Source organism: Aquarana catesbeiana, linkage group LG05 (genome assembly GCF_042186555.1).
Source record: "Aquarana catesbeiana isolate 2022-GZ linkage group LG05, ASM4218655v1, whole genome shotgun sequence".
In the NCBI taxonomy this organism is placed as follows: domain Eukaryota; kingdom Metazoa; phylum Chordata; class Amphibia; order Anura; family Ranidae; genus Aquarana; species Aquarana catesbeiana.
Genome location: NC_133328.1, coordinates 645,764,883 through 645,791,788, shown reverse-complemented (window position 1 = coordinate 645,791,788; position 26,906 = coordinate 645,764,883). Strand labels below are relative to the sequence as shown.

General features: G+C 48.7%; 1 protein-coding gene across 1 annotated transcript in view; it reads right to left on the bottom strand.

The window, feature by feature from the left end:
- Positions 1-26,906, bottom strand: part of LOC141145645 (unconventional myosin-Ig-like) — a 238,484-nt gene that overhangs the window by 167,526 nt on the left and 44,052 nt on the right. Inside the window, exons 7-8 of the mRNA XM_073632482.1 lie at positions 9,824-9,940; positions 350-556 (exon numbers count right to left, since the gene is read on the bottom strand). Coding sequence (XP_073488583.1) covers positions 350-556; positions 9,824-9,940 — 324 coding nt within the window. The remainder of the gene's footprint in view (positions 1-349; positions 557-9,823; positions 9,941-26,906) is intronic.

Sequence of the window (26,906 nt, the reverse complement as noted above, 5' to 3'; positions counted from 1 at the left end):
CAACCTCTCCTTCCCCCTCCCAACTCCTGGACTTCTTTTGAGTTGACCATACCTAGGAATTATCCCAACCTCTCATTCTCCCCACCCCACTCTCACTTCTCTTGAGTTGACCATCCCCAATAATTCTTCCAACCCCCCCCCCCCCCCCCACCTCTCCTGGACTCCTCTTGAGTTAACCATCACCAGGAATTCTCCCAACCTCTTTCTCCCCACCCCTCTCCCACCTCTCCTGGACTTCTCTTGAGTTGACCATCCCCAGGAATTCTCCCAACCTCTCCTTCTCTCCACTCCTCTCCCACCTCTCCTGGACTTCCCTTGAGTTGACCACCACCAGCCACCTTTGACCTACCTTGGCACAGGCATCTCTGGCATAGGCTGCTTCTTTGACGCCATGTCCCTTCTCGATGATTTCTCCCCCTCCTGCAGCCACAGTGCGGTATAGAAGGGTCTTTCGCACCGCATCAGCTTCGCAACTCGTTAACTCTGCAATATACCGGACCAGGTCCTCATCCTCCAGAACCACAGAGTCACTGTCCATCTCAAAACATAGATTACCCTATGAAGAATGAATACACAATGTAACACGATAAGGATGGAAGAGAATACCTATTTAAATATGACTTCCAGCCTCCCCTTCAGTTTTCACAGTTGTACCGGCTCCTCTCTTGGACTGAAATTGCTTATTCTGATTTCATTGCACACTGTGAGCTTTTCCCAATGTGCATTAGAACCTGCAAAAAGTCAGATAGAGCCCACCTAATTTCCTGGCTGGAAGACATCCAGCATGATCTAGCACTTTCCCCCCCAGCCTGACAGTCCCTCGCCAAGGGAAGATCAGCATCACATGTGGGAATTTTCTAGACTGGTCTGCATGCAATGGAGTTATGCAAATGAAGCCTTGGAAAATCTACTCTTCTAGACTGACACCACCCAATCAAGGCATTATGATATTTGCATAACTCCTCCCAAGAGTCAGCCCATGGGGGTTTTTGAGAGGAGTACTGAAGAAGGGTGCTGTGACGTTTTCAGAAAGTTATGCACAGCCCCCTGCCGACTCCTCCCACTAGTCATGATCTGCCTACATTGTAGCAACTCACAGTACATTCGTGTGATGGTCACTAGGAAACATGTCCCTTACATTGATGGTCAGTGGAAATAATGTTCCTTACATTGGTGATCAGTGGGAAGAATTCCACTTACATTGGTGATCAGTGGGAAGAATGTTCCTTACATTGGTGATCAGTGGGAAGAATGTTCCTTACATTGGTGATCAGTGGGAAGAATGTTCCTTACATTGGTGATCAGTGAGAAGAATGTTCCTTACATTGGTGATCAGTGAGAAGAATGTCCCTTACATTGGTGATCAGTGAAAAGAATGTTCCTTACATTGGTGATCAGTGGGAAGAATGTTCCTTACATTGGTGATCAGTGAGAAGAATGTCCCTTACATTGGTGATCAGTGGGAAGAATGTTCCTTACATTGGTGATCAGTGAGAAGAATGTTCCTTACATTGGTGATCAGTGAGAAGAATGCTCCTTACATTGGTGATCAGTGAGAAGAATGTTCCTTACATTGGCGAACAGTGGGAAGAATGTTCCTTACATTGGTGATCAGTGGGAAGAATGTTCCTTACATTGGTAAGCATGGGAGAAGAATGTTCCTTACATTGGGGATCAGTGAGAAGAATGTTCCTTACATTGGTGATCAGTGAGAAGAATGTTCCTTACATTGGGGATCAGTGGGAAGAATGTTCCTTACATTGGTGATCAGTGAGAAGAATGTTCCTTACATTGGTGATCAGTGAGAAGAATGTTCCTTACATTGGTGATCAGTGAGAAGAATGTTCCTTACATTGGTGATCAGTGGGAAGAATGTTCCTTACATTGGTGATCAGTGGGAAGAATGTTCCTTACATTTGTGATCAGTGAGAAGAATGTTCCTTACATTGGTGATCAGTGAGAAGAATGTTCCTTACATTGGTGATCAGTGGGAAGAATGTTCCTTACATTGGTGATCAGTGGGAAGAATGTTCCTTACATTGGTGGTCAGTGAGAAGAATGTTCCTTACATTGGTGATCAGTGGGAAGAATGTTCCTTACATTGGTGATCAGTGGGAAGAATGTTCCTTACATTGGTGATCAGTGAGAAGAATGTTCCTTATATTGGTGATCAGTGGGAAGAATGTTCCTTACATTGGTGATCAGTGAGAAGAATGTTCCTTACATTGGTGATCAGTGAGCAGAATGTCCCTTACATTGGTGATCAGTGAGCAGAATGTCCCTTACATTGGTGATCAGTGGGAAGAATGTTCCTTACATTGGTGATCAGTGGGAAGAATGTCCCTTCCATTGGGGATCAGTGAGAAGAATGTTCCTTACATTGGTGACCAGTGAGAAGAATGTCCCTTACATTGGTGATCAGTGGGAAGAATGTTCCTTACATTGGTGATCAGTGAGAAGAATGTTCCTTACATTGGGGAACAGTGAGAAGAATGTTCCTTACATTGGTGATCAGTGGGAAGAATGCTCCTTACATTGGTGATCAGTGAGAAGAATGTTCCTTACATTGGTGATCAGTGAGAAGAATGTTCCTTACATTGGTGATCAGTGGGAAGAATGTTCCTTACATTGGTGATCAGTGAGCAGAATGTCCCTTACATTGGTGATCAGTGAGAAGAATGTTCCTTACATTGGGGATCAGTGAGAAGAATGTCCCTTACATTGGTGATCAGTGAGAAGAATGTCCCTTACATTGGTGATCACTGGGAAGAATGTTCCTTACATTGGTGATCAGTGAGAAGAATGTTCCTTACATTTGTGATCAGTGAGAAGAATGTTCCTTACATTGGTGATCAGTGAGAAGAATTCTCCTTACATTGGTGATCAGTGAGAAGAATGTCCCTTACATTTGTGATCAGTGAGAAGAATGTTCCTTACATTGGTGATCAGTGAGAAGAATGTCTCTTACATTGGTGATCAGTGAGAAGAATGTTCCTTACATTGGTGATCAGTGAGAAGAATGTCCCTTACATTTGTGATCAGTGAGAAGAATGTTCCTTACATTGGTGATCAGTGAGAACAATGTCTCTTACATTTGTGATCAGTGAGAAGAATGTTCCTTACATTGGTGATCAGTGGGAAGAATGTTCCTTACATTGGTGATCAGTGAGAAGAATGTCCCTTACATTGGTGGTCAGTGAGAAAAATGCTCCTTACATTGGTGATCAGTGAGAAGAATGTCCCTTACATTGGTGATCAGTGAGAAGAATGTCCCTTACATTGGTGATCAGTGGGAAGAATGTTCCTTACATTGGTGATCAGTGAGAAGAATGTTCCTTACATTGGTGATCAGTGAGAAGAATTCTCCTTACATTGGTGATCAGTGAGAAGAATGTCCCTTACATTTGTGATCAGTGAGAAGAATGTTCCTTACATTGGTGATCAGTGAGAAGAATGTCTCTTACATTGGTGATCAGTGAAAAGAATGTTCCTTACATTGGTGATCAGTGGGAAGAATGTTCCTTACATTGGTGATCAGTGAGAAGAATGTCCCTTACATTTGTGATCAGTGAGAAGAATATTCCTTACATTGGTGATCAGTGAAAAGAATGTTCCTTACATTGGTGATCAGTGGGAAGAATGTTCCTTACATTGGTGATCAGTGAGAAGAATGTTCCTTACATTGGTGATCAGTGAGAAAAATGTTCCTTACATTGGTGGTCAGTGAGAAGAATGTTCCTTACATTGGTGATCAGTGAGAAGAATGTTCCTTACATTGGTGATCAGTGAGAAGAATGTTCCTTACATTGGTGATCAGTGAGAAGAATGTTCCTTACATTGGTGATCAGTGAGAAGAATGTTCCTTACATTGGTGATCAGTGGGAAGAATGTTCCTTACATTGGTGATCAGTGGGAAGAATGTTCCTTACATTGGTGATCAGTGGGAAGAATGTTCCTTACATTGGTGATCAGTGAGAAGAATGTTCCTTACATTGGTGATCAGTGGGAAGAATGTTCCTTACATTGGTGATCAGTGGGAAGAATGTTCCTTACATTGGTGATCAGTGAGAAGAATGTCCCTTACATTGGTGGTCAGTGAGAAAAATGCTCCTTACATTGGTGATCAGTGAGAAGAATGTCCCTTACATTGGTGATCAGTGAGAAGAATGTCCCTTACATTGGTGATCAGTGGGAAGAATGTTCCTTACATTGGTGATCAGTGGGAAGAATGTTCCTTACATTGGTGATCAGTGGGAAGAATGTTCCTTACATTGGTGATCAGTGAGAAGAATGTTCCTTACATTGGTGATCAGTGAGAAGAATGTCCCTTACATTGGTGATCAGTGAGAAGAATGTTCCTTACATTGGCGATCAGTGGGAAGAATGTTCCTTACATTGGTGATCAGTGGGAAGAATGTTCCTTACATTGGTAAGCATGGGAGAAGAATGTTCCTTACATTGGGGATCAGTGAGAAGAATGCTCCTTACATTGGTGATCAGTGAGAAGAATGTTCCTTACATTGGTGATCAGTGGGAAGAATGTTCCTTACATTGGTGATCAGTGGGAAGAATGTTCCTTACATTTGTGATCAGTGAGAAGAATGTTCCTTACATTGGTGATCAGTGAGAAGAATGTTCCTTACATTGGTGATCAGTGGGAAGAATGTTCCTTACATTGGTGATCAGTGGGAAGAATGTTCCTTACATTGGTGGTCAGTGAGAAGAATGTTCCTTACATTGGTGATCAGTGGGAAGAATGTTCCTTACATTGGTGATCAGTGGGAAGAATGTTCCTTACATTGGTGATCAGTGGGAAGAATGTTCCTTACATTGGTGATCAGTGGGAAGAATGTTCCTTACATTGGTGATCAGTGAGAAGAATGTTCCTTATATTGGTGATCAGTGGGAAGAATGTTCCTTACATTGGTGATCAGTGAGAAGAATGTTCCTTACATTGGTGATCAGTGAGCAGAATGTCCCTTACATTGGTGATCAGTGAGCAGAATGTCCCTTACATTGGTGATCAGTGGGAAGAATGTTCCTTACATTGGTGATCAGTGGGAAGAATATCCCTTCCATTGGGGATCAGTGAGAAGAATGTTCCTTACATTGGTGACCAGTGAGAAGAATGTCCCTTACATTGGTGATCAGTGGGAAGAATGTTCCTTACATTGGTGATCAGTGAGAAGAATGTTCCTTACATTGGGGAACAGTGAGAAGAATGTTCCTTACATTGGTGATCAGTGGGAAGAATGTTCCTTACATTGGTGATCAGTGGGAAGAATGTTCCTTACATTGGTGATCAGTGAGCAGAATGTCCCTTACATTGGTGATCAGTGAGAAGAATGTTCCTTACATTGGGGATCAGTGAGAAGAATGTCCCTTACATTGGTGATCAGTGAGAAGAATGTTCCTTACATTGGTGATCAGTGAAAAGAATGTTCCTTACATTGGTGATCAGTGGGAAGAATGTTCCTTACATTTGTGATCAGTGAGAAGAATGTTCCTTACATTGGTGATCAGTGAAAAGAATGTTCCTTACATTGGTGATCAGTGAAAAGAATGTTCCTTACATTGGTGATCAGTGAGAAGAATGTTCCTTACATTGGTGATCAGTGAAAAGAATGTTCCTTACATTGGTGATCAGTGGGAAGAATGTTCCTTACATTGATGATCAGTGAGAAGAATGTTCCTTACATTGGTGATCAGTGGGAAGAATGTTCCTTACATTGATGATCAGTGAGAAGAATGTTCCTTACATTTGTGATCAGTGAGAAGAATGTTCCTTACATTGGTGATCAGTGAAAAGAATGTTCCTTACATTGGTGATCAGTGGGAAGAATGTTCCTTACATTGGTGATCAGTGAGAAGAATGTTCCTTACATTGGTGGTCAGTGAGAAGAATGTTCCTTACATTGGTGATCAGTGAGAAGAATGTTCCTTACATTTGTGATCAGTGAGAAGAATGTTCCTTACATTGGTGATCAGTGAGAAGAATGTTCCTTACATTGGTGATCAGTGGGAAGAATGTTCCTTACATTGGTGATCAGTGGGAAGAATGTTCCTTACATTGGTGATCAGTGGGAAGAATGTTCCTTACATTGGTGATCAGTGAGAAGAATGTTCCTTACATTGGTGATCAGTGGGAAGAATGTTCCTTACATTGGTGATCAGTGGGAAGAATGTTCCTTACATTGGTGATCAGTGGGAAGAATGTTCCTTACATTGGTGATCAGTGAGAAGAATGTTCCTTACATTGGTGATCAGTGGGAAGAATGTTCCTTACATTGGTGATCAGTGAGAAGAATGTCCCTTACATTGGTGATCAGTGAGAAGAATGTTCCTTACATTGGTGATCAGTGAGAAGAATGCTCCTTACATTGGTGATCAGTGAGAAGAATGTTCCTTACATTGGTGATCAGTGAGAAGAATGTTCCTTACATTGGTGATCAGTGAGAAGAATGTTCCTTACATTGGTGATCAGTGGGAAGAATGCTCCTTACATTGGGGGTCAGTGGGAAGAATGTTCCTTACATTGGTGATCAGTGAGAAGAATGTTCCTTACATTGGTGATCAGTGGGAAGAATGCTCCTTACATTGGGGGTCAGTGGGAAGAATGTTCCTTACATTGGTGATCAGTGAGAAGAATGTTCCTTACATTGGTGATCAGTGGGAAGAATGCTCCTTACATTGGGGGTCAGTGGGAAGAATGCTCCTTACATTGGTGATCAGTGAGAAGAATGCTCTACATTGGTGATCAGTGAGAAGAATGTCCCTTACATTGGTGATCAGTGAGAAGAATGTTCCTTACATTGGTGATCAGTGAGAAGAATGTTCCTTACATTGGTGATCAGTGGGAAGAATGTCCCTTACATTGGTGATCAGTGGGAAGAATGTTCCTTACATTGGTGATCAGTGAGAAGAATGTTCCTTACATTGGTGATCAGTGGGAAGAAAGTTCCTTACATTGGTGATCAGTGGGAAGAATGTTCCTTACATTGGTGATCAGTGGGAAGAATGTTCCTTACATTGGTGATCAGTGGGAAGAATGTTCCTTACATTGGTGATCAGTGGGAAGAATGTTCCTTACATTGGTGATCAGTGAGAAGAATGTTCCTTACATTTGTGATCAGTGGGAAGAATGCTCCTTACATTGGGGGTCAGTGGCAAGAATGTTCCTTACATTGGTGATCAGTGAGAAGAATGCTCTACATTGGTGATCAGTGAGAAGAATGTCCCTTACATTGGTGATCAGTGAGAAGAATGTTCCTTACATTGGTGATCAGTGAGAAGAATGTTCCTTACATTTGTGATCAGTGGGAAGAATGCTCCTTACATTGGGGGTCAGTGGCAAGAATGTTCCTTACATTGGTGATCAGTGAGAAGAATGCTCTACATTGGTGATCAGTGAGAAGAATGTCCCTTACATTGGTGATCAGTGAGAAGAATGTTCCTTACATTGGTGATCAGTGAGACGAATGCTCTACATTGGTGATCAGTGAGAAGAATGTTCCTTACATTGGTGATCAGTGAGAAGAATGTTCCTTACATTGGTGATCAGTGAGACGAATGCTCTACATTGGTGATCAGTGAGAAGAATGTTCCTTACATTGGTGATCAGTGAGAAGAATGTTCCTTACATTGGTGATCAGTGGGAAGAATGTTCCTTACATTGGTGATCAGTGGGAAGAATGTTCCTTACATTGGTGATCAGTGGGAAGAATGTTCCTTACATTGGTGATCAGTGAGAAGAATGTTCCTTACATTGGTGATCAGTGGGAAGAATGTTCCTTACATTGGTGATCATTGAGAAGAATGTTCCTTACATTGGTGATCAGTGGGAAGAATGCTCCTTACATTGGGGGTCAGTGGCAAGAATGTCCCTTACATTGGTGATCAGTGAGAAGAATGTTCCTTACATTGGTGATCAGTGGGAAGAATGCTCCTTACATTGGTGATCAGTGGGAAGAATGCTCCTTACATTGGTGATCAGTGAGAAGAATGTTCCTTACATTGGTGATCAGTGGGAAGAATATTCCTTACATTGGGGGTCAGTGAGAAGAATGTTCCTTACATTGGTGATCAGTGGGAAGAATATTCCTTACATTGGTGATCAGTGGGAAGAATATTCCTTACATTGGTGATCAGTGGGAAGAATGCTCCTTACATTGGTGATCAGTGGGAAGAATGCTCCTTACATTGGTGATCAGTGAGAAGAATGTCCCTTACATTGGTGATCAGTGAGAAGAATGCTCTACATTGGTGATCAGTGGGAAGAATGTCCCTTACATTGGTGATCAGTGGGAAGAATGCTCCTTACATTGGGGGTCAGTGGCAAGAATGTTCCTTACATTGGAGATCAGTGAGAAGAATGCTCCTTACATTGGTGATCGATGAGAAGAATGTCCCTTACATTGGTGATCAGTGAGAAGAATGTTCCTTACATTGGTGATCAGTGAGAAGAATGTCCCTTACATTGGTGATCAGTGAGAAGAATGTTCCTTACATTGGTGATCAGTGGGAAGAATGTCCCTTACATTGGTGATCAGTGGGAAGAATGTTCCTTACATTGGTGATCAGTGGGAAGAATGCTCCTTACATTGGTGATCAGTGAGAAGAATGTTCCTTACATTGGTGATCAGTGAGAAGAATGTTCCTTACATTGGTGATCAGTGAGAAGAATGTTCCTTACATTGGTGATCAGTGAGAAGAATGTTCCTTACATTGGTGATCAGTGAGAAGAATGCTCCTTACATTGGTGATCAGTGAGAAGAATGTTCCTTACATTGGTGATCAGTGGGAAGAATGTTCCTTACATTGGTGATCAGTGAGAAGAATGTTCCTTACATTGGTGATCAGTGAGAAGAATGTACCTTACATTGGTGATCAGTGAGAAGAATGCTCCTTACATTGGTGATCAGTGAGAAGAATGTCCCTTACATTGGTGATCAGTGAGAAGAATGTCCCTTACATTGGCGGGTATTGAGAAGAATGGCTCCTAGTCCCGTAATGGAGGAACCCTGGTTAACCTACGCTACAGATCTATTTGTAATAAAGTTTCTCTGAGATTTCAATTTTTCAAAGATGACAGTTCAGAGACGGCTGAGATATGATGGAGAGGAACAGCCGAACATACAATTCAAATTCCTCCAGATGGTCCCTCCATGAGGACACCTTGCAGCTGTTCTTTTTTTAAACAAAATGATTATTATGATTATAATTTTTTTTTTTACCGTTGCAGGGTTATATTCTGCAGTCATTTTATATGGAATCAGTGCTTCACATAGTTGCTTGTTGAGTCTTTTTATTTGCAGATTTTTACAATATAATGACATCCGGCTTTCCCGACCTTCTCATTCATTCCATTTCTTAACCTTAATCTATAGGACTTCTCAAGTATTGCACCCTTTCTCCAGAACTCCTGTCCACATTCCATCTGACATCACCCAACCTCCTAAAATCTGCCAAATCTCTCCCCGCAATCCACTTCTCAAGGTGATACAAAGCCTCAGTAGCTCTTGCTCTGTAATTGGGTCATTAACCACTACAGACACTTTCTATTGCCATATTTCTTCTATGACGTCATAATAATTGTAAGGCAGAACCTGGCCCCCTCAACTATTTTAAATTGGGAACCCGTTTTGGCCCAGGTTGTATGTCGGGGTTGCTGGAATGAAGTGATAATCGTCGAAAGAGAATATTGGCACTATTTATGAACATTTGGTGGTGGCAACAAGTCTTACAACTATACAACATATAAATCTCATCTCTCCAGGTCCCCTCTGTGGGCTCAGGACACAGAATCCCGGGAAGGGGTCCTCACCAGGTGTAGGATGGCAGCCAGGATCTTGTACACAGAGTCCACCTCTTCCTCGGTGAAGCCGATCACCTTCATGGAATCCACCACCATCTTGTAGCTCGATTTATCATTGAGGACATTCTGATAACAGACAAAGAGATGGTATGACGGATAAGAACATTATGTCACTGGATATGGCTTTAGGGGCCCCACAGATCTACATAAAGCTAACCTGTCACATAATCAAAGATCTGAAACCAACCTTTAAATCAGGCGACCCACCTCTGAGCACTGTCACTTGTCTCCTCCCCTACATACCTCCAAGCACCGTCCTGTTCTCTGCCTCCTACCCACCTCTGAGCACCACCTCTTGTCTCCGTTCCCTACCCACCTCGTAACACCGTCCTTTGTCTCCACCCCCACCCACCTCTGAGCAGCGTTCCTTGTCTCCACCCCCTATCCACCTCTTAACACCATCCCTTGTTTTCACCCCTACTTACCTCCAAGCACCGTCCCTTGTCTCCACGCCCTACCCAACCCTGAGCACCGTCCTTCGCCTCTGCTCATACCCACCTCTGAGCACTGTCCCCTGTCTCCGTCCCCTACCCACCTCTGATCACAGTCCCTTGTCTCCTCCCCTACCTACTTCTAAGCACCGTCCCTTGTCTCTTCCCTTACTTACCTCTGAGCACCCTCCCCTGTCTCCACCTCTTACCCACCTCTGAGCACCGTCCCTTGTCTCCACCTGCTACTTACCTCCAAGCGCCGTCCCTTGTCTCCTCCCCTACTTACCTCCAAGCACCGTCCCCTGTCTCTGCCTCCTACCCACCTCTGAGCACCGTCCCTTGTCTCCACCATTTACCTCAAAGCGCCGTCCCTTGTCTCCTCCCCTACTTACCTCCAAGCACCATCCCATGTATCCGCCTCCTACCCACCTCTGAGCACCATCCCTTGTCTCTGCTCTCTACCCACCTCTTAACACCGTCCTTTTTCTCCCCACCCACCTCTGAGCACCGTTCCTTGTCTCCACTCCCTACCCACCTCTTAACACCATCCATTGTCTCCACCCCTACTTACCTCCAAGCATCGTGCCTTGTCTCCACTCTCTACCCACCTCTTAACACTGTCCCCTGTCTCCGCCCCCTACCCACCCCTGAGCACCGTCCCTTGTCTCTGCCCCTACCCACCTCTAAGCACTGTCCCCTGTCTCCGCCCCCTACCCACCTCTGATCACAGTCCCTTTTCTCCTCCCCTACCTACTTCTAAGCACCGTCCCTTGTCTCTTCCCCTACTTACCTCTGAGCACCCTCACCTGTCTCCACCCCCTACCCATCCCCGAGCACCGTCCCTTGTCGCCACCCGCTACTTACCTCCAAGCGCCATCCCTTGTCTCCTCCCCTACTTACCTTCAAGAACCATCCCGTGTCTCCGCCTCCTAGTACTGGCCTTTTTAGACATTGCAGGATCAAGTCTCATTTTGTGATACTAAGTCATTTCTTTGGAATTTGTTAATGATAACAAGAATGGCAGTAAATTATATCAACTGAAGCCAGCAACAATAGATCCCCCAGCAACATTAGATCCCCTCTAGAAACAAAATACCCCCTGAACAACAATAGACCCCCACCATACCCAGGAACAACAGACCTCCGCCCAGCAACACTACACTCCCGCTCAGCAACAAGAGACCCTCCATCCCCAGAAACAGTAGATCCCTGCAGGAACAATAGATCCCACTTAAAACAATAGCTGCCAGGCTTCAGCAACTTTTCTTGTTCAATAAACAGCAGCAGGGGGTCACCTCTGACATGTTTTGCAATGTAAAACACTTCTCCAAAGCCTGAAACATGTCATAGGTGGCCTCCGCTGCTATTTAATACACAAAAAACAGTGGTGCAGCCCAGAGTTCAGTCATTCATTTTCTTTTTTTTTTTGACTTAAAGGGAATATAAAGGGATTTCTCTTTTTTTTTTTTTTTTTATTTAAAAAATATATATATATATATATAAAGATCCTTTTTAATATTTTGTATTTTCATATCCAGCCAGTAGGTGGAGCTCTCAGCTCTTTTTGACATACTTACCAGTCTATTCCTATCCGCTTTTTATTTATTCCTAATAAAAGTAATGAACAAATACACAAAAAAAGCACAATACAGAGAACACTAAGGTGATATTTATTAAAAATGTTGCCTCAAATAATCCCGTAAATGTTTCTGATATGTTTATTTCCTTTTATACTCAGCTCAATCTAGTGGCCGTAATGCGGCATTTTCCTACAATACCTCATATGGGGACATAACGCATTATGGCCACTAGATGGAGCTCACAGGTAATACACATATTAGATACACTATGGGGGTTGCCTGTGATGGCTTTGCAAACACTAAAAATGGAAGGTGAACTGGATGGATTCTCCTTGAAAATGGTAATTGAACAACAAGGTGAATCCTCTGAAAGTGGTCTTGGTGGTCAATGAGAGTAAATAAATTACATGGCACCTATGGTCAGTAGGGGGAAAAATAGTGACCCGTCATTGGTCATTGGTGTCAGTGGGAGGAAGAGTATCCCATTGTTGGTGTCAGTGAGAGGAATAGTGCCCCATCATTGGTGTCAGTGGGAGGAATAGTGCCCCATCATTGGTGTCAGTGGGAGGAATAGTGCCCCATCATTGGTGTCAGTGGGAGGAATAGTGCCCCATCATTGGTCGCAGTGGGAGGAATAGTGTCCCATCACTGGTGTCAGTGGGAGGAATAGTGCCCCATCATTGGTGTCAGTGGGAGGAATAGTGTCCCATCATTGGTGTCAGTGGGGGGAATAGTGCTCCATCATTGGTATCAGTGAGGGGAATAGTGCCCCATCATTGGTGTCAGTGGGAGGAATAATGCCCCATCATTGGTATCAGTGAGGGGAATAGTGCCCCATCATTGGTGTCAGTGGGAGGAATAATGCCCCATCATTGGTGTCAGTGGGAGGAATAGTGTCCCATCATTGGTGTCTGTGGGAGGAATAGTGCCCCATCATTGGTGTCAGTGGGGGGAATAGTGCCCCATCATTGGTGTCAGTGGGGGGAATAGTGCTCCATCATTGGTATCAGTGAGGGGAATAGTGCCCCATCATTGGTGTCAGTGGGAGGAATAATGCCCCATCATTGGTGTCAGTGGGAGGAATAGTGCCCCATCATTGGTGTCAGTGGGAGGAATAGTGTCCCATCATTGGTGTCAGTGGGAGGAATAATGTCCCATCATTGGTGTCAGTGGGAGGAATAATGTCCCATCATTGGTGTCAGTGGGAGGAATAGTGCCCCATCATTGGTGTCAGTGGGAGGAATAGTGCCCCATCATTGGTGTCAGTGGGAGGAATAGTGCCCCATCATTGGTGTCAGTGGGAGGAATAGTGCCCCATCATTGGTGTCAGTGGGAGGAATAGTGCCCGATCATTGGTGTCAGTGGGAGGAATAGTGCCCCATCATTGGTGTCAGTGGGAGGAGTAGTGTCCCATCATTGGTATCAGTGAGAGGAATAGTGCCCCATCATTGGTGTCAGTGGGAGGAATAGTGCCCCATCATTGGTGTCAGTGGGAGGAATAGTGCCCCATCATTGGTGTCAGTGGGAGGAATAGTGCCCCATCACTGGTGTCAGAAGATCTAAATACAATACATTTATGTAAATCTTCACCAAAAATAAAAAATAAAAAAAAACAGATTTTTTAAAGCAAATTTTGCCTAGGTAGCTCAATGGAGAACATTTCACTGACAATAAATTGATTATCTTACCCCAAAATCATTTCATTTACCCCCCCCCCCCCCCCTCCCCGGCGCAACATCTTTGTACCCCAAGAGGAAATTTCTCCCATCCCCCCCGGGGTTGCTCATTAAAGTAGACATTCATTTTTTCTTTTATGTTGCCCCTCCCTATAACAGTAATGTGTGTGTATATATATATATTCCTAAAGTTCAGGTCCATCATACTGAAGTCTATTTTTTCCGGTAAGTGTGGAGTTCCTCTATGAATAGTGAGATGTGACTGGTGACAGGTCCTCTTCCCCAGCGCTCCATGCCGGGTCTTTGTATCTATTATAAATGTCCATTGAAGGTCTCCGCCATGACGCACTCCGCCGCTCTCTGTGACTCTGAGGGGATTTTTTATGGCCCTCCATTCCCAACATTTCTGCCTCCATCCAATAAACCGGAATCCGCAATTTATCTCCCCCCCCCGCCGCCGCCCCCCGCCGCCCGTCTCTCTCTGCCGCTCGCGGTTCTCGCTGAGACAGAAAAATAATGTTCTGCAGTTCATGAATTATGAAGCATCTGCAGCAACATTTCCCGGCGGAGGTCAAAAGTTCAAGAACATCATAGAGGAAATGATGAGCGAAAATGAGCGGCGTGTAACGCGGAGATAACGATGAGACGCGGTTGATGTATGAGAGCTCCATGTCATCCTATTGGATTGGTCTTGTATATACATGGTGTCCATGTCAGGAGATTCACACAACGCTCTGCTCAGGGAACGTGGATAGAAGAACGCCTGCGCCATCAGGCTCCGCCCCTTTCATTATAGCTACTTTGTTACATAGTCGGGATATAAAAAGTTCAACTAGTAGATATAAAATAAAACCTGTAGCCTCCCTCAGAACCCAAAACCCGCCGGTGATCCAGTTGAAGACAAAACCCTTCAAAGTACTCAAACAGGGGTCTGGGTCCCCCAAGTCAGGGGCCCGCCCCGTAAAAGATGTCTTCCCTATCACAGTCCCTCCCACTATTATTTCTCCCCATCAGGGTGCCTCCTTACAGCCGATGTCCCCATCAGAGTGCCCCTTTACATGAGGTTTCCCCATCAGAGTCCCCCTTGCATCAGTTGACCCCATCAGAGTCCCCCTTACATCAGGTGACCCCATCAGAGTGCCCCCTTACATCACGTGACCCCATCAGAGTCCCCCTTACATCAGGTGACCCCATCAGAGTCCCCCTTACATCAGGTGACCCCATCAGAGTCCCCCTTACATCAGTTGACCCCATCAGAGTCCCCCTTACATCAGGTGACCCCATCAGAGTCCCCCTTGCATCAGGTGACCCCATCAGAGTCCCCCTTACATCAGGTGACCCCATCAGAGTCCCCCTTACATCAGGTGACCCCTTTAGAGTGCCTTCTTACATCAGGTGTCCCCATCAGAGTTCTCCTTACATCAGGTGTCCCCATCAGAGTCCCCCCTTACATCAGGTGTCCCCATTAGAGTCCCCCCTTACATCAGGTGTCCCCATTAGAGTCCCCCTTACATCAGTTGACCCCATCAGAGTTCCCCTTACATCAGGTGACCCCATCAGAGTCCCCCTTACATCAGGTGACCCCATCAGAGTCCCCCTTACATCAGGTGACCCCATCAGAGTCCCCCTTACATCAGGTGACCCCATCAGAGTCCCCCTTACATCAGGTGTCTCCATCAGAGTCCCACTTGCATCAGTTGACCCCATCAGAGTCCCCCTTACATCAGGTGACCCCATCAGAGTCCCCCTTACATCAGGTGACCCCATCAGAGTGCCTTCTTACATCAGGTGTACCCATCAGAGTCCCCCTTACATCAGGTGTCCCCATCAGAGTGCCTCCTTACATTAGGTGTCCCCATCAGAGTCCCTCTTACATCAGGTGTCCCCATCAGAGTGCCTCCTTACATTAGGTGTCCCCATCAGAGTCCCCCCTTACATCAGGTGTCCCCATCAGAGTGCCCCCTTACATCAGGTGACCCCATCAGAGTCCCCCTTACATCAGGTGACCCCATCAGAGTCCCCCTTACATCAGGTGACCCCATCAGAGTCCCCCTTACATCAGATGACCCAATCAGAGTGCCTCCTTACATCAGGTGTCCCCATCAGAGTCCCCCTTACATATTAGTGGAGATATTAGTGGGGGAGCAGGGGATATTGCAGAGTAACAGAGGATATTGGGGGGAAGGGGACATGGGCGGGAAGCAGGGAATATTGGGGGGAAAGGAAAAGAAGGAGATATGGGGGGGGGAAGAATATGGGGAGGGGAAGCAGATGTTGGGGGGAGGCAGGGGATATCAGGGGAGAGGAGGAGAGATATCGGGGGGGAGAGATATTGGGGGGAGACAGCGGATATCGGGGAGGAGGAGAGATATTGGGGAGAGGCAGGGGATATCAGGGGGGAGGAGGAGAGATATCGGGGGGGAGAGATATTGGGGGGAGGCAGCGGATATCGGGGAGGAGGAGAGATATTGGGGAGAGGCAGGGGATATCAGGGGGGAGGAGGAGAGATATCGGGGGGGAGAGATATTGGGGGGAGGCAGCGGATATCGGGGAGGAGGAGAGATATTAGGGGGGGCAGGGGATATCAGGGGGGAGGAGGAGAGATATCGGGGGGAGAGATATTGGGGGGAGGCAGCGGATATCGGGGGAGGAGGAGAGATATTGGGGAGAGGCAGGGGATATCAGGGGGGAGGAGGAGAGATATCGGGGGGAGATATTGGGGGGAGGCAGGGGATATCGGGGGGAGGAGGAGAGATATCGGACGGGAGATATTGGAGGAGGCAGGGGATTTGGGGGGGGGGGGAGATATTGGGGAGAGGCAGGGGATATCAGGGGGGAGGAGGAGAGATATTGGGGAGAGGCAGGGGATATCAGGGGGGAGGAGGAGAGATATCGGGGGGGAGAGATATTGGAGGAGAGATATTGGGGAGAGGCAGGGGATATCGGGGGGGAGGAGGAGAGATATTTGGGGGAGGCAGGGGATATGGGGGGAGGAGAGATATCGGGGGGAGGAGGAGAGATATTGGGGAGAGGCAGGGGATATGGGGGGGGGAGATATCGGGGGGAGGAGGAGAGATATTGGGGAGAGGCAGGGGATATCGGGAGGGAGGAGGAGAGATATCGGGGGGAGGAGGAGAGATATTGGGGGGGGCAGGGGATATCGGGGGGAGGAGGAGAGATATCGGGGGGGAGAGATATTGGGGGGGAGGCAGGGGATATCGGGGGGAGGAGGAGAGATATTGGGGGGAGGCAGGGGATATCAGGGGGGAGGAGGAGAGATATCGGGGGGAGAGATATTGGGGGGGAGGCAGGGGATATCGGGGGGAGGAGGAGAGATATTGGGGGGAGGCAGGGGATATCAGGGGAGAGGAGGAGAGATATCGGGGGGAGAGATATTGGGGGGGAGGCAGGGGATATCGGGGGGAGGAGGAGAGATATTGGGGGGAGGCAGGGGATATCAGGGGAGAGGAGGAGAGATATCGGGGGGGGAGAGATATTGGGGGGAGGCAGCAGATATCGGGGAGGAGGAGAGATATTGGGGAGAGGCAGGGGATATCAGGGGGGAGGAGGAGAGATATCGGGGGGGAGATATTGGGGGAGGCAAGGGATATGGGGGGGAGGATGAGAGATATTGGGGAGAGGCAGGGGATATCAGGGGAGAGGAGGAGAGATATCGGGGGGGGAGAGATATTGGGGGAGGCAGCGGATATCGGGGAGGAGGAGAGATATTGGGGAGAGGCAGGGGATATCAGGGGGGAGGAGGAGAGATATAGGGGGGAGAGATATTGGGGGGAGGCAGGGGGTATCGGGGGGAGGAAGAGAGATATCGGGGGGAGATATTGGGGGGAGGCAGGGGATATCAGGGGGGAGGAGGAGAGATATCGGGGGGAGAGATATTGGGGGGAGGCAGGGGGTATCGGGGGGAGGAGGAGAGATATCGGGGGGAGATATTGGAGGAGGCAGGGGATATGGGGGGGGGAGGAGAGATATCGGGGGGAGGAGGAGAAATATTGGGGAGAGGCAGGGGATATCAGGGGGGAGGAGGAGAGATATCGGGGGGGAGAGATATTGGAGGGAGGCAGGGGCTATCGGGGGAGGAGAGATATTTGGGGGGGAGATATTGGGGGAGGCAGGGGATATCAGGGGAGAGGAGGAGAGATATCGGGGGGGGAGAGATATTGGGGGGAGGCAGCGGATATCGGGGAGGAGGAGAGATATTGGGGAGAGGCAGGGGATATCAGGGGGGAGGAGGAGAGATATCGGGGGGGAGATATTGGGGGAGGCAAGGGATATGGGGGGGAGGATGAGAGATATTGGGGAGAGGCAGGGGATATCAGGGGAGAGGAGGAGAGATATCGGGGGGGGAGAGATATTGGGGGGAGGCAGCGGATATCGGGGAGGAGGAGAGATATTGGGGAGAGGCAGGGGATATCAGGGGGGAGGAGGAGAGATATGGGGGGGGAGAGATATTGGGGGGAGGCAGCGGATATCGGGGGAGGAGGAGAGATATTGGGGAGAGGCAGGGGATATCAGGGGGGAGGAGGAGAGATATAGGGGGGAGAGATATTGGGGGGAGGCAGGGGGTATCGGGGGGAGGAAGAGAGATATCGGGGGGAGATATTGGGGGGAGGCAGGGGATATCAGGGGGGAGGAGGAGAGATATCGGGGGGAGAGATATTGGGGGGAGGCAGGGGGTATCGGGGGGGGGAGGAGAGATATCGGGGGGGAGATATTGGAGGAGGCAGGGGATATGGGGGGGGAGGAGGAGAGATATCGGGGGGAGGAGGAGAGATATTGGGGAGAGGCAGGGGATATCAGGGGGGAGGAGGAGAGATATCGGGGGGGAGAGATATTGGAGGGAGGCAGGGGCTATCGGGGGAGGAGAGATATTTGGGGGGGAGATATTGGGGGAGGCAGGGGATATCGGGGGGGAGGAGGAGAGATATCGGGGGGGAGAGATATTGGAGGGAGGCAGGGGCTATCGGGGGGAGGAGGAGAGATATTGGGGGGGGAGAGATATTGGGGGGGAGGCAGGGGATATCGGGGGGGAGGAGGAGAGATATCGGGGGGGAGAGATATTGGGGGGGAGGCAGGGGATATCGGGGGGAGGAGGAGAGATATTGGGGGGAGGCAGGGGATATCAGGGGGGAGGAGGAGAGATATCGGGGGGAGAGATATTGGGGGGGAGGCAGGGGATATCGGGGGGAGGAGGAGAGATATTGGGGGGAGGCAGGGGATATCAGGGGGGAGGAGGAGAGATATCGGGGGGAGAGATATTGGAGGGAGGCAGGGGCTATCGGGGGAGGAGAGATATTTGGGGGGGAGATATTGGGGGAGGCAGGGGATATCGGGGGGGAGGAGGAGAGATATCGGGGGGGAGAGATATTGGAGGGAGGCAGGGGCTATCGGGGGGAGGAGGAGAGATATTGGGGGGGAGAGATATTGGGGGGGAGGCAGGGGATATCGGGGGGGAGGAGGAGAGATATCGGGGGGGAGAGATATTGGGGGGGAGGCAGGGGATATCGGGGGGAGGAGGAGAGATATTGGGGGGAGGCAGGGGATATCAGGGGGGAGGAGGAGAGATATCGGGGGGAGAGATATTGGGGGGGAGGCAGGGGATATCGGGGGGAGGAGGAGAGATATTGGGGGGAGGCAGGGGATATCAGGGGGGAGGAGGAGAGATATCGGGGGGAGAGATATTGGGGGGGAGGCAGGGGATATCGGGGGGAGGAGGAGAGATATTGGGGGGAGGCAGGGGATATCAGGGGAGAGGAGGAGAGATATCGGGGGGGGGGAGATATTGGGGAGAGGCAGGGGATATCAGGGGGGAGGAGGAGAGATATCGGGGGGGAGATATTGGGGGAGGCAAGGGATATGGGGGGGAGGATGAGAGATATTGGGGAGAGGCAGGGGATATCAGGGGAGAGGAGGAGAGATATCGGGGGGGAGAGATATTGGGGGGAGGCAGCGGATATCGGGGAGGAGGAGAGATATTGGGGAGAGGCAGGGGATATCAGGGGGGAGGAGGAGAGATATCGGGGGGGAGAGATATTGGGGGGAGGCAGCGGATATCGGGGGAGGAGGAGAGATATTGGGGAGAGGCAGGGGATATCAGGGGGGAGGAGGAGAGATATAGGGGGGAGAGATATTGGGGGGAGGCAGGGGGTATCGGGGGGAGGAAGAGAGATATCGGGGGGAGATATTGGGGGGAGGCAGGGGATATCAGGGGGGAGGAGGAGAGATATCGGGGGGAGAGATATTGGGGGGAGGCAGGGGGTATCGGGGGGAGGAGGAGAGATATCGGGGGGAGATATTGGAGGAGGCAGGGGATATGGGGGGGAGGAGGAGAGATATCGGGGGGAGGAGGAGAGATATTGGGGAGAGGCAGGGGATATCAGGGGGGAGGAGGAGAGATATCGGGGGGGGAGAGATATTGGGGGGAGGCAGCGGATATCGGGGGAGGAGGAGAGATATTGGGGAGAGGCAGGGGATATCAGGGGGGAGGAGGAGAGATATAGGGGGGAGAGATATTGGGGGGAGGCAGGGGGTATCGGGGGGAGGAAGAGAGATATCGGGGGGAGATATTGGGGGGAGGCAGGGGATATCAGGGGGGAGGAGGAGAGATATCGGGGGGAGAGATATTGGGGGGAGGCAGGGGGTATCGGGGGGAGGAGGAGAGATATCGGGGGGAGATATTGGAGGAGGCAGGGGATATGGGGGGGAGGAGGAGAGATATCGGGGGGAGGAGGAGAGATATTGGGGAGAGGCAGGGGATATCAGGGGGGAGGAGGAGAGATATCGGGGGGGAGAGATATTGGAGGGAGGCAGGGGCTATCGGGGGGAGGAGAGATATTTGGGGGGGAGATATTGGGGGAGGCAGGGGATATCGGGGGGGAGGAGGAGAGATATCGGGGGGGAGAGACATTGGAGGGAGGCAGGGGCTATCGGGGGGAGGAGGAGAGATATTGGGGGGGGGCAGGAGATATTGGGGGGATGAAAGGGGATTCCGTGGGGGAGGCAGAAGATATTGGGGGAAGGTAGGACCTATTGGGGGAGGCAGAAGGTATTACATAGAAAAGTGAGGGCACTGACTATAGATCTATGTCTATAGATCTATGTCTGTCCCAAGCACATTTGAAGCCATTTACTGTTGACTGTCTCACTACCTCTGCTGGAAGTTTTTTCCAGCAGAGGTGAGTCATAAGAGGAGGGGAGATGAGTCATAAGAGGGCCCATGAAAGCTGCAGGGCTGAAAAGCTAGAGGTGTGCCTTTGTGTGTAAATCCAGGAAGTGAACAGGGAGCAGTTTCAGCTGCCCACAGTTAAAATGGCTGCAGCCAGACTCACTGGAGAGAGATTTCTGCAGCATATTTGGCAATTACAGAATCGCAGTATATATAAAATAATATGCTGCTGACTTTTGATAATAGGACGCTTGCCTGTCCAGCGATGTCGGCACCGCAGCTGATGTTTCCATCAGCTGTCGGGTGCATGCTGCCTCCATTGCAAGTAAGGGAACCCGGCAGTGTAGCCTTACGGGAACCCTACTGTGCCCAGCGACGGAGGGAGGAGGAGGGAGGAGGAGGGAGCCTGGGTGGTGACAGTGAAAGACAGGTATGCTGTCCCCCCTCCCCCCGAAAGGTGCCAAATGTTGCACCGGAGGTGATGAGTAGGGTTGCCACCTGTACGATTTTCTCCGGTTTTTGAATGATGTGTTTGGGTTTACTTCTGCCCCAGACACATCATTCACACGGACTGCACTGAGAGTGACACGTCTCCCCTCTCCCTGACAGCAGCTTGGTTCAGCAGAGCAGAGTGTCAGTGTATAGAAGCTCCTCCCCTCCTCCTCCTTCTCTGTTCTGTACACACATGAGGAGGAGGGGAGCAGGGATGTGCTGATATCAGGTCTGTAGAAAGTTTTTATTATGCTCTGTAGTTGGAGGAGGGAGGGGGAGAGAGCAGCTGGAAAGGAGGACAAGGTAGAAAATATGTGGTGTGATAGAGGGGTTAGGAGGATATGTGATGGGGGGGGGGGGTTTGGCAGGGGGAAGACATGCTAGAAGTGTGGATTGGATTTAAAATCTGACAACCTCTCCTTTCATCTTTCTACCTTCCCAAAGGACCCCTCCAGCACATATCCTACCCCTCCCCCTTGCCCAGGCTCTCTTCTCTCACAAAGCCCCCGCCCCCCCCCCCCCCCGAGCACATATCTGACCCCCCCAAACGCCCCCAGCACATATGGGCACAGGCTGCATATGACGGGCATAGAGGCTGTATGATTGGCACAGAGGCTGCATATGATGGGCACAGTGGTTGTATGATTGGCACAGTGGCTGCATATAATGAGCACAGTGGCTGTATGATGGGCACAGAGGCTGCATATGATGGGCACTGAGGCTGTATAATTGGCACAGAGGCTGCATATGATGAGCACAGTGGCTGTATGATGGGCACAGAGGCTGTATATGATGGGCACAGTGGCTGTATGATGGGCACAGAGGCTGTATATGATGGGCACAGTGGCTGTATGATGGGCACAGAGGCTGTATATGATGGGCACAGTGGCTGTATGATGATGGGCACAGTCTGCATATGATTGGCACAGAGGCTGCATATGATGGGCATAGGCTGCATATGATGGGCACATTGGCTGCATATGATGGGCACATTGGCTGCATATGATGGGCACAGTGGCTGCATATGATGGGCACAGTGGATGCATATGATGGGCACAGAGGCTGCATTTGATGGGGGACAGTGGCTGTATTTGATGGGGCACAGTGAGGCTTCAATTGATTTTTTCTTTTTTTCAGAATTTTTCAGTTTGTTTGCACCCGCTGCTAAAGTGTTCGGGTTTGGCTTGAAGAAAAGGTGGCAACCCTAGGGGGGAGGAGTACAATGAGCAGAAGTTCCACTTTTGGTTGAAACCCCACTTTAAGAGTCTTCTGATATGTTTTATCCCCCAGACCGTTCACCACTTTTGCGGCTGTCTCTGGACTTGTTCTATCTTATCACAATTTTTATGTAACTGACGTCTCCAGAACTGGATACAGTGTTCTAAATGAAGTCTCACTAAAGATCTATATAGAGGAATCAGGACCTCTTTCCTCCTACTGGTGACCCCTCTAGTGAATGTGATATAAAGATCTATATAGAGGAATCAGGACCTCCTTCCTCCTGCTGGTGATCCCTCTAGTGATATAAAGATCTATATAGAGGAATCAGGACCTCCTTCCTCCTGCTGGTGACCCCTCTAGTGATATAAAGATCTATATAGAGGAATCAGGACCTCCTTCCTCCTGCTGGTGATCCCTCTAGTGATATAAAGATCTATATAGAGGGATCAGGACCTCCTTCCTCCTGCTGGTGATCCCTCTAGTGATATAAAGATCTATATAGAGGAATCAGGACCTCCTTCCTCCTGCTGGTGATCCCTCTAGTGATATAAAGATCTATATAGAGGGATCAGGACCTCCTTCCTCCTGCTGGTGACCCCTCTAGTGATATAAAGATCTATATAGAGGAATCAGGACCTCCTTCCTCCTGCTGGTGATCCCTCTAGTGATATAAAGATCTATATAGAGGGATCAGGACCTCCTTCCTCCTGCTGGTGACCCCTCTAGTGATATAAAGATCTATATAGAGGGATCAGGACCTCCTTCCTCCTGCTGGTGATCCCTCTAGTGATATAAAGATCTATATAGAGGAATCAGGACCTCCTTCCTCCTGCTGGTGACCCCTCTAGTGATATAAAGATCTATATAGAGGAATCAGGACCTCCTTCCTCCTGCTGGTGATCCCTCTAGTGATATAAAGATCTATATAGAGGGATCAGGACCTCCTTCCTCCCACTGGTGACCCCTCTAGTGATATAAAGATCTATATAGAGGATCAGGACCTCCTTCCTCCTGCTGGCGATCCCTCTAGTGATATAAAGATCTATATGGAGAAATCAGGACCTCCCTCCTGCGGGTGATCCCTCTAGTGATATAAAGATCTATATGGAGAAATCAGGACCTCCCTCCTGCTGGTGATCCCTCTAGTGATAGAAAGATCTATATAGAGGAATCAGGACCTCCTTCCTCCTGCTGGCGATCCCTCTAGTGATATAAAGATCTATATAGAGGAATCAGGACCTCCCTCCTGCGGGTGATCCCTCTAGTGATATAAAGATCTATATGGAGAAATCAGGACCTCCTTCTTCCTGCTGGTGACCCCTCTAGTGATATAAAGATCTATATAGAGGAATCGGGACCTCCTTCCTCCTGCTGGATATGGGGGGGGGGGGGGGGGCAGGAGATATTGGGGAGGAAGGCGACATTGGATCAAGGATATTCGGGATGAAGGGGATATTGGGGGGTCAGGGGATAATAGGGGAAGGAGATAAGGGGGGATAAAGAATAATAGGAGATATTCAGGAAGCCAAGGGGAAATGGGAGCAGGGGAAATGGGGGGGGGGGAGATGTTGGGGAGATGTAGAGGATTTTGTGGGGGAAGGCAGGGGATATTGGGGGGGGAGGGGATATTAGTGGGGGAGCAGAGGGTATTGGGGGGGGGGGATATGGATGGGAAGCAGGAGATATTGGGGGAGGCAGGAAATATTAGGGGGAAGAAGGAGGTATTGGGAAGAGCCAGTGAATTTTTTTTTGGGGGGGGGGGGGTATTGGGGGCAGACAGGGGATATTGAGGGTGAAGGAGATATTAGAAAGGGTAGAAAGGAGATGTTGGGGAAGGGCAGCAGATTTAGAGGGGAGCAGCAGATATTGGGGCGAGGAAAGGGGATATGAAGGGTGAGGTAGGGGATTTATGAGGGAGGCTAGGGATATTGGGGGGAGGACAGGGGATTTGGGGGGAGGAAGGTTATGTGGGGTGAAGCGGGGGATATTGGTGGAGGGAGCAGGGAATAATGGGGAGAGCCGGGGATACTGAGGGGTAACAGGGGGTGTTAAGGGGGAAGCAGGGGATATTAAAGAAAGGAGGAGATGTTGGGGGAAAGTACAGTATATTGGGGAGGGGGTGAGGGGATTTTGGGGAGAGGAGCAGGGACTTGGCTCTGTGTCACTCTATTAATATACATTGTATCTCGGTGTCTCTCTATTAATATACATTGTATCTCGGTGTCTCTCTATTAATATACATTGTATCTCGGTGTCTCTCTATTAATATACATTGTATCTCGGTGTCTCTCTATTAATATACATTGTATCTCGGTGTCTCTCTATTAATATACATTGTATCTCGGTGTCTCTCTATTAATATACATTGTATCTCTCTTCCCTGATGAATGTTACATTGTGTCTCATCTCATCTCTGGCTTTGTTGACTCGCAGGAAGGAATTCAGCATTTCATTTCTTTATACCCAGAATTAATATCATAAAGAATAATGAGCAGAACCTGCAGCTGAGAGCATCTGTGAGATGGGTGGAGAGCGCCCCCCGCTGGGGGATTCTGGTATTTCATGATTTATTTACAAAAGTCCCTGAAAATGAAAGGTGCCAGCTGACTCCCATACAAACCCATGATTAACAAAAGTGATCAGTCCAGTAGTCCTCGTCACCCCAGTACTGACACACCGGGGACATTCCCCCTCTATGTGTCCTGATGATGACAGCGATGAGCCATCTAACCTATCACAGGTGTCACCAGAACAGTAAGTCTTCCAGTGGGGACACCCCTTCCATTGACAACTGTCTTAAAGCCCATTTACATGAGCGGCACTGTCTTAAAAGCAATCCGCGGTGGATCGCTTTTTAGAGTAGCGTCTTTCAGGTGTTCAGGAGGCGATACTTCAGTTCCTGAATGCCTGTTTTTTTTATTTATTTTTTTTAGCCGAAGTGAGATTTAACGGATCGATTACGACTGGGCAGTCAGAGGTTGGTAAAACACATGGCACTGCACCCGCTCTATTACATTGCAGTGCCATTCATTGTAAACGGCCCCCCAATACATATTGTACAGTGGAGCCCAATGCACTGCACATACCATACCATGCATTGTGGTGCACTGCATTGGTAAAAAAGGTTGTGTGTTTTTTTTATGTGTTGTGATTCAGTGGTGACCTCTTCATAATGCCTTAAGGCAACGCACGTTTATGTGCTGTAACACGCACTTCATTAAATCACTGCAATAGATCACTTAAAGGAGATGTATGGAATTAATAAAAAATAAACATCCATACACACCTTAATGCTGCAGCTGTCCCCCCCCCCCCCCCCCGCCGGCTCTAAGAACTGAGTGATCACATGACCACTGATCGCTCAGGTCACGGTCTACTCAGAGCAGAGAGCAGTGACTGTCAGTCATCGTGACTCACTGGAGCGCCAGGCTGGGGAGGGGGCAGGCAAGGCTGGGGAGGGGGTGGGGCAGGCTGGAGAGGGGGTGGGCCAGGCTGAGGAACAGGTGGGCCAGGCTGGGGGAGGAGGCGGGCCAGGCTGGGGAGGGGAGGGGGTGGGGCAGGCTAGAGAGGGGGTGGGCCAGGCTGAGGAACGGGTGGGCCAGGCTGGGGGAGGAGGCAGGCCAGGCTGGGGAGGGGTTGGGACAGGCTGAAGAGGGGGCGGGCCAGGCTGGGGGAGGGGGCAGGACAGGCTGGCTTTGGCTCTCAGCCACACACTGAAAGGTGGAGCCAGCTGTCAATCAGGCAGCTGGGAGGATCCGGACAAAATTGCTAGGATCCTTCAAACGCCTGGAGTGGTTCTGTGACGTCAGCTGACAGCGGGCTTTGGCCGGGGTCACAGGAGAGCAAAAGTAAGGGCACCCCCTGTGAGAAGTGTGACCAAGAAAACATTTCCTATGTGTCTTTTTTCAGTGTGAAATGCACCGTTTAGGAGATATTAAGTGTACATGCAGCCAATGACATCACTGGCACATGCACTCCGAAGGAACGGCTATCCTCAGAGCCCTGTGTCGTGAATGGCGGCTCCCACACGCGGGAGTGACGTCATCACGGCCAATTACACAGCCGGAGTCCGCGAACCCAGAAGCAAGACGGGTGAAGATGAGAGCGCCTGCAGTGCTGACATCTCAGAGCTGGAAGGGCTTTGTTTTAAGGTAAGTTTAACATAATGTGCTAGTATACAATGCATACTAGCATATTATGACATTACCTTGTAGGTACAAAATAAAAAATGTCCAGCGGTATACAACTGCTTTAATGGACAGGATGACCCTTTTTTTAATATTATTTCATTGTATTATTATTATTGGTAGTAGTATGGTAGAGGTAGTATTAGTATTTGGTAGTAGTAGTATTCATTTATTTATTACTAATATTATTATTTGTAATAATAGTATTAGTATTTAGTACTAAAACGCATTAATTTATTATTAATATTACTTAATATTACTA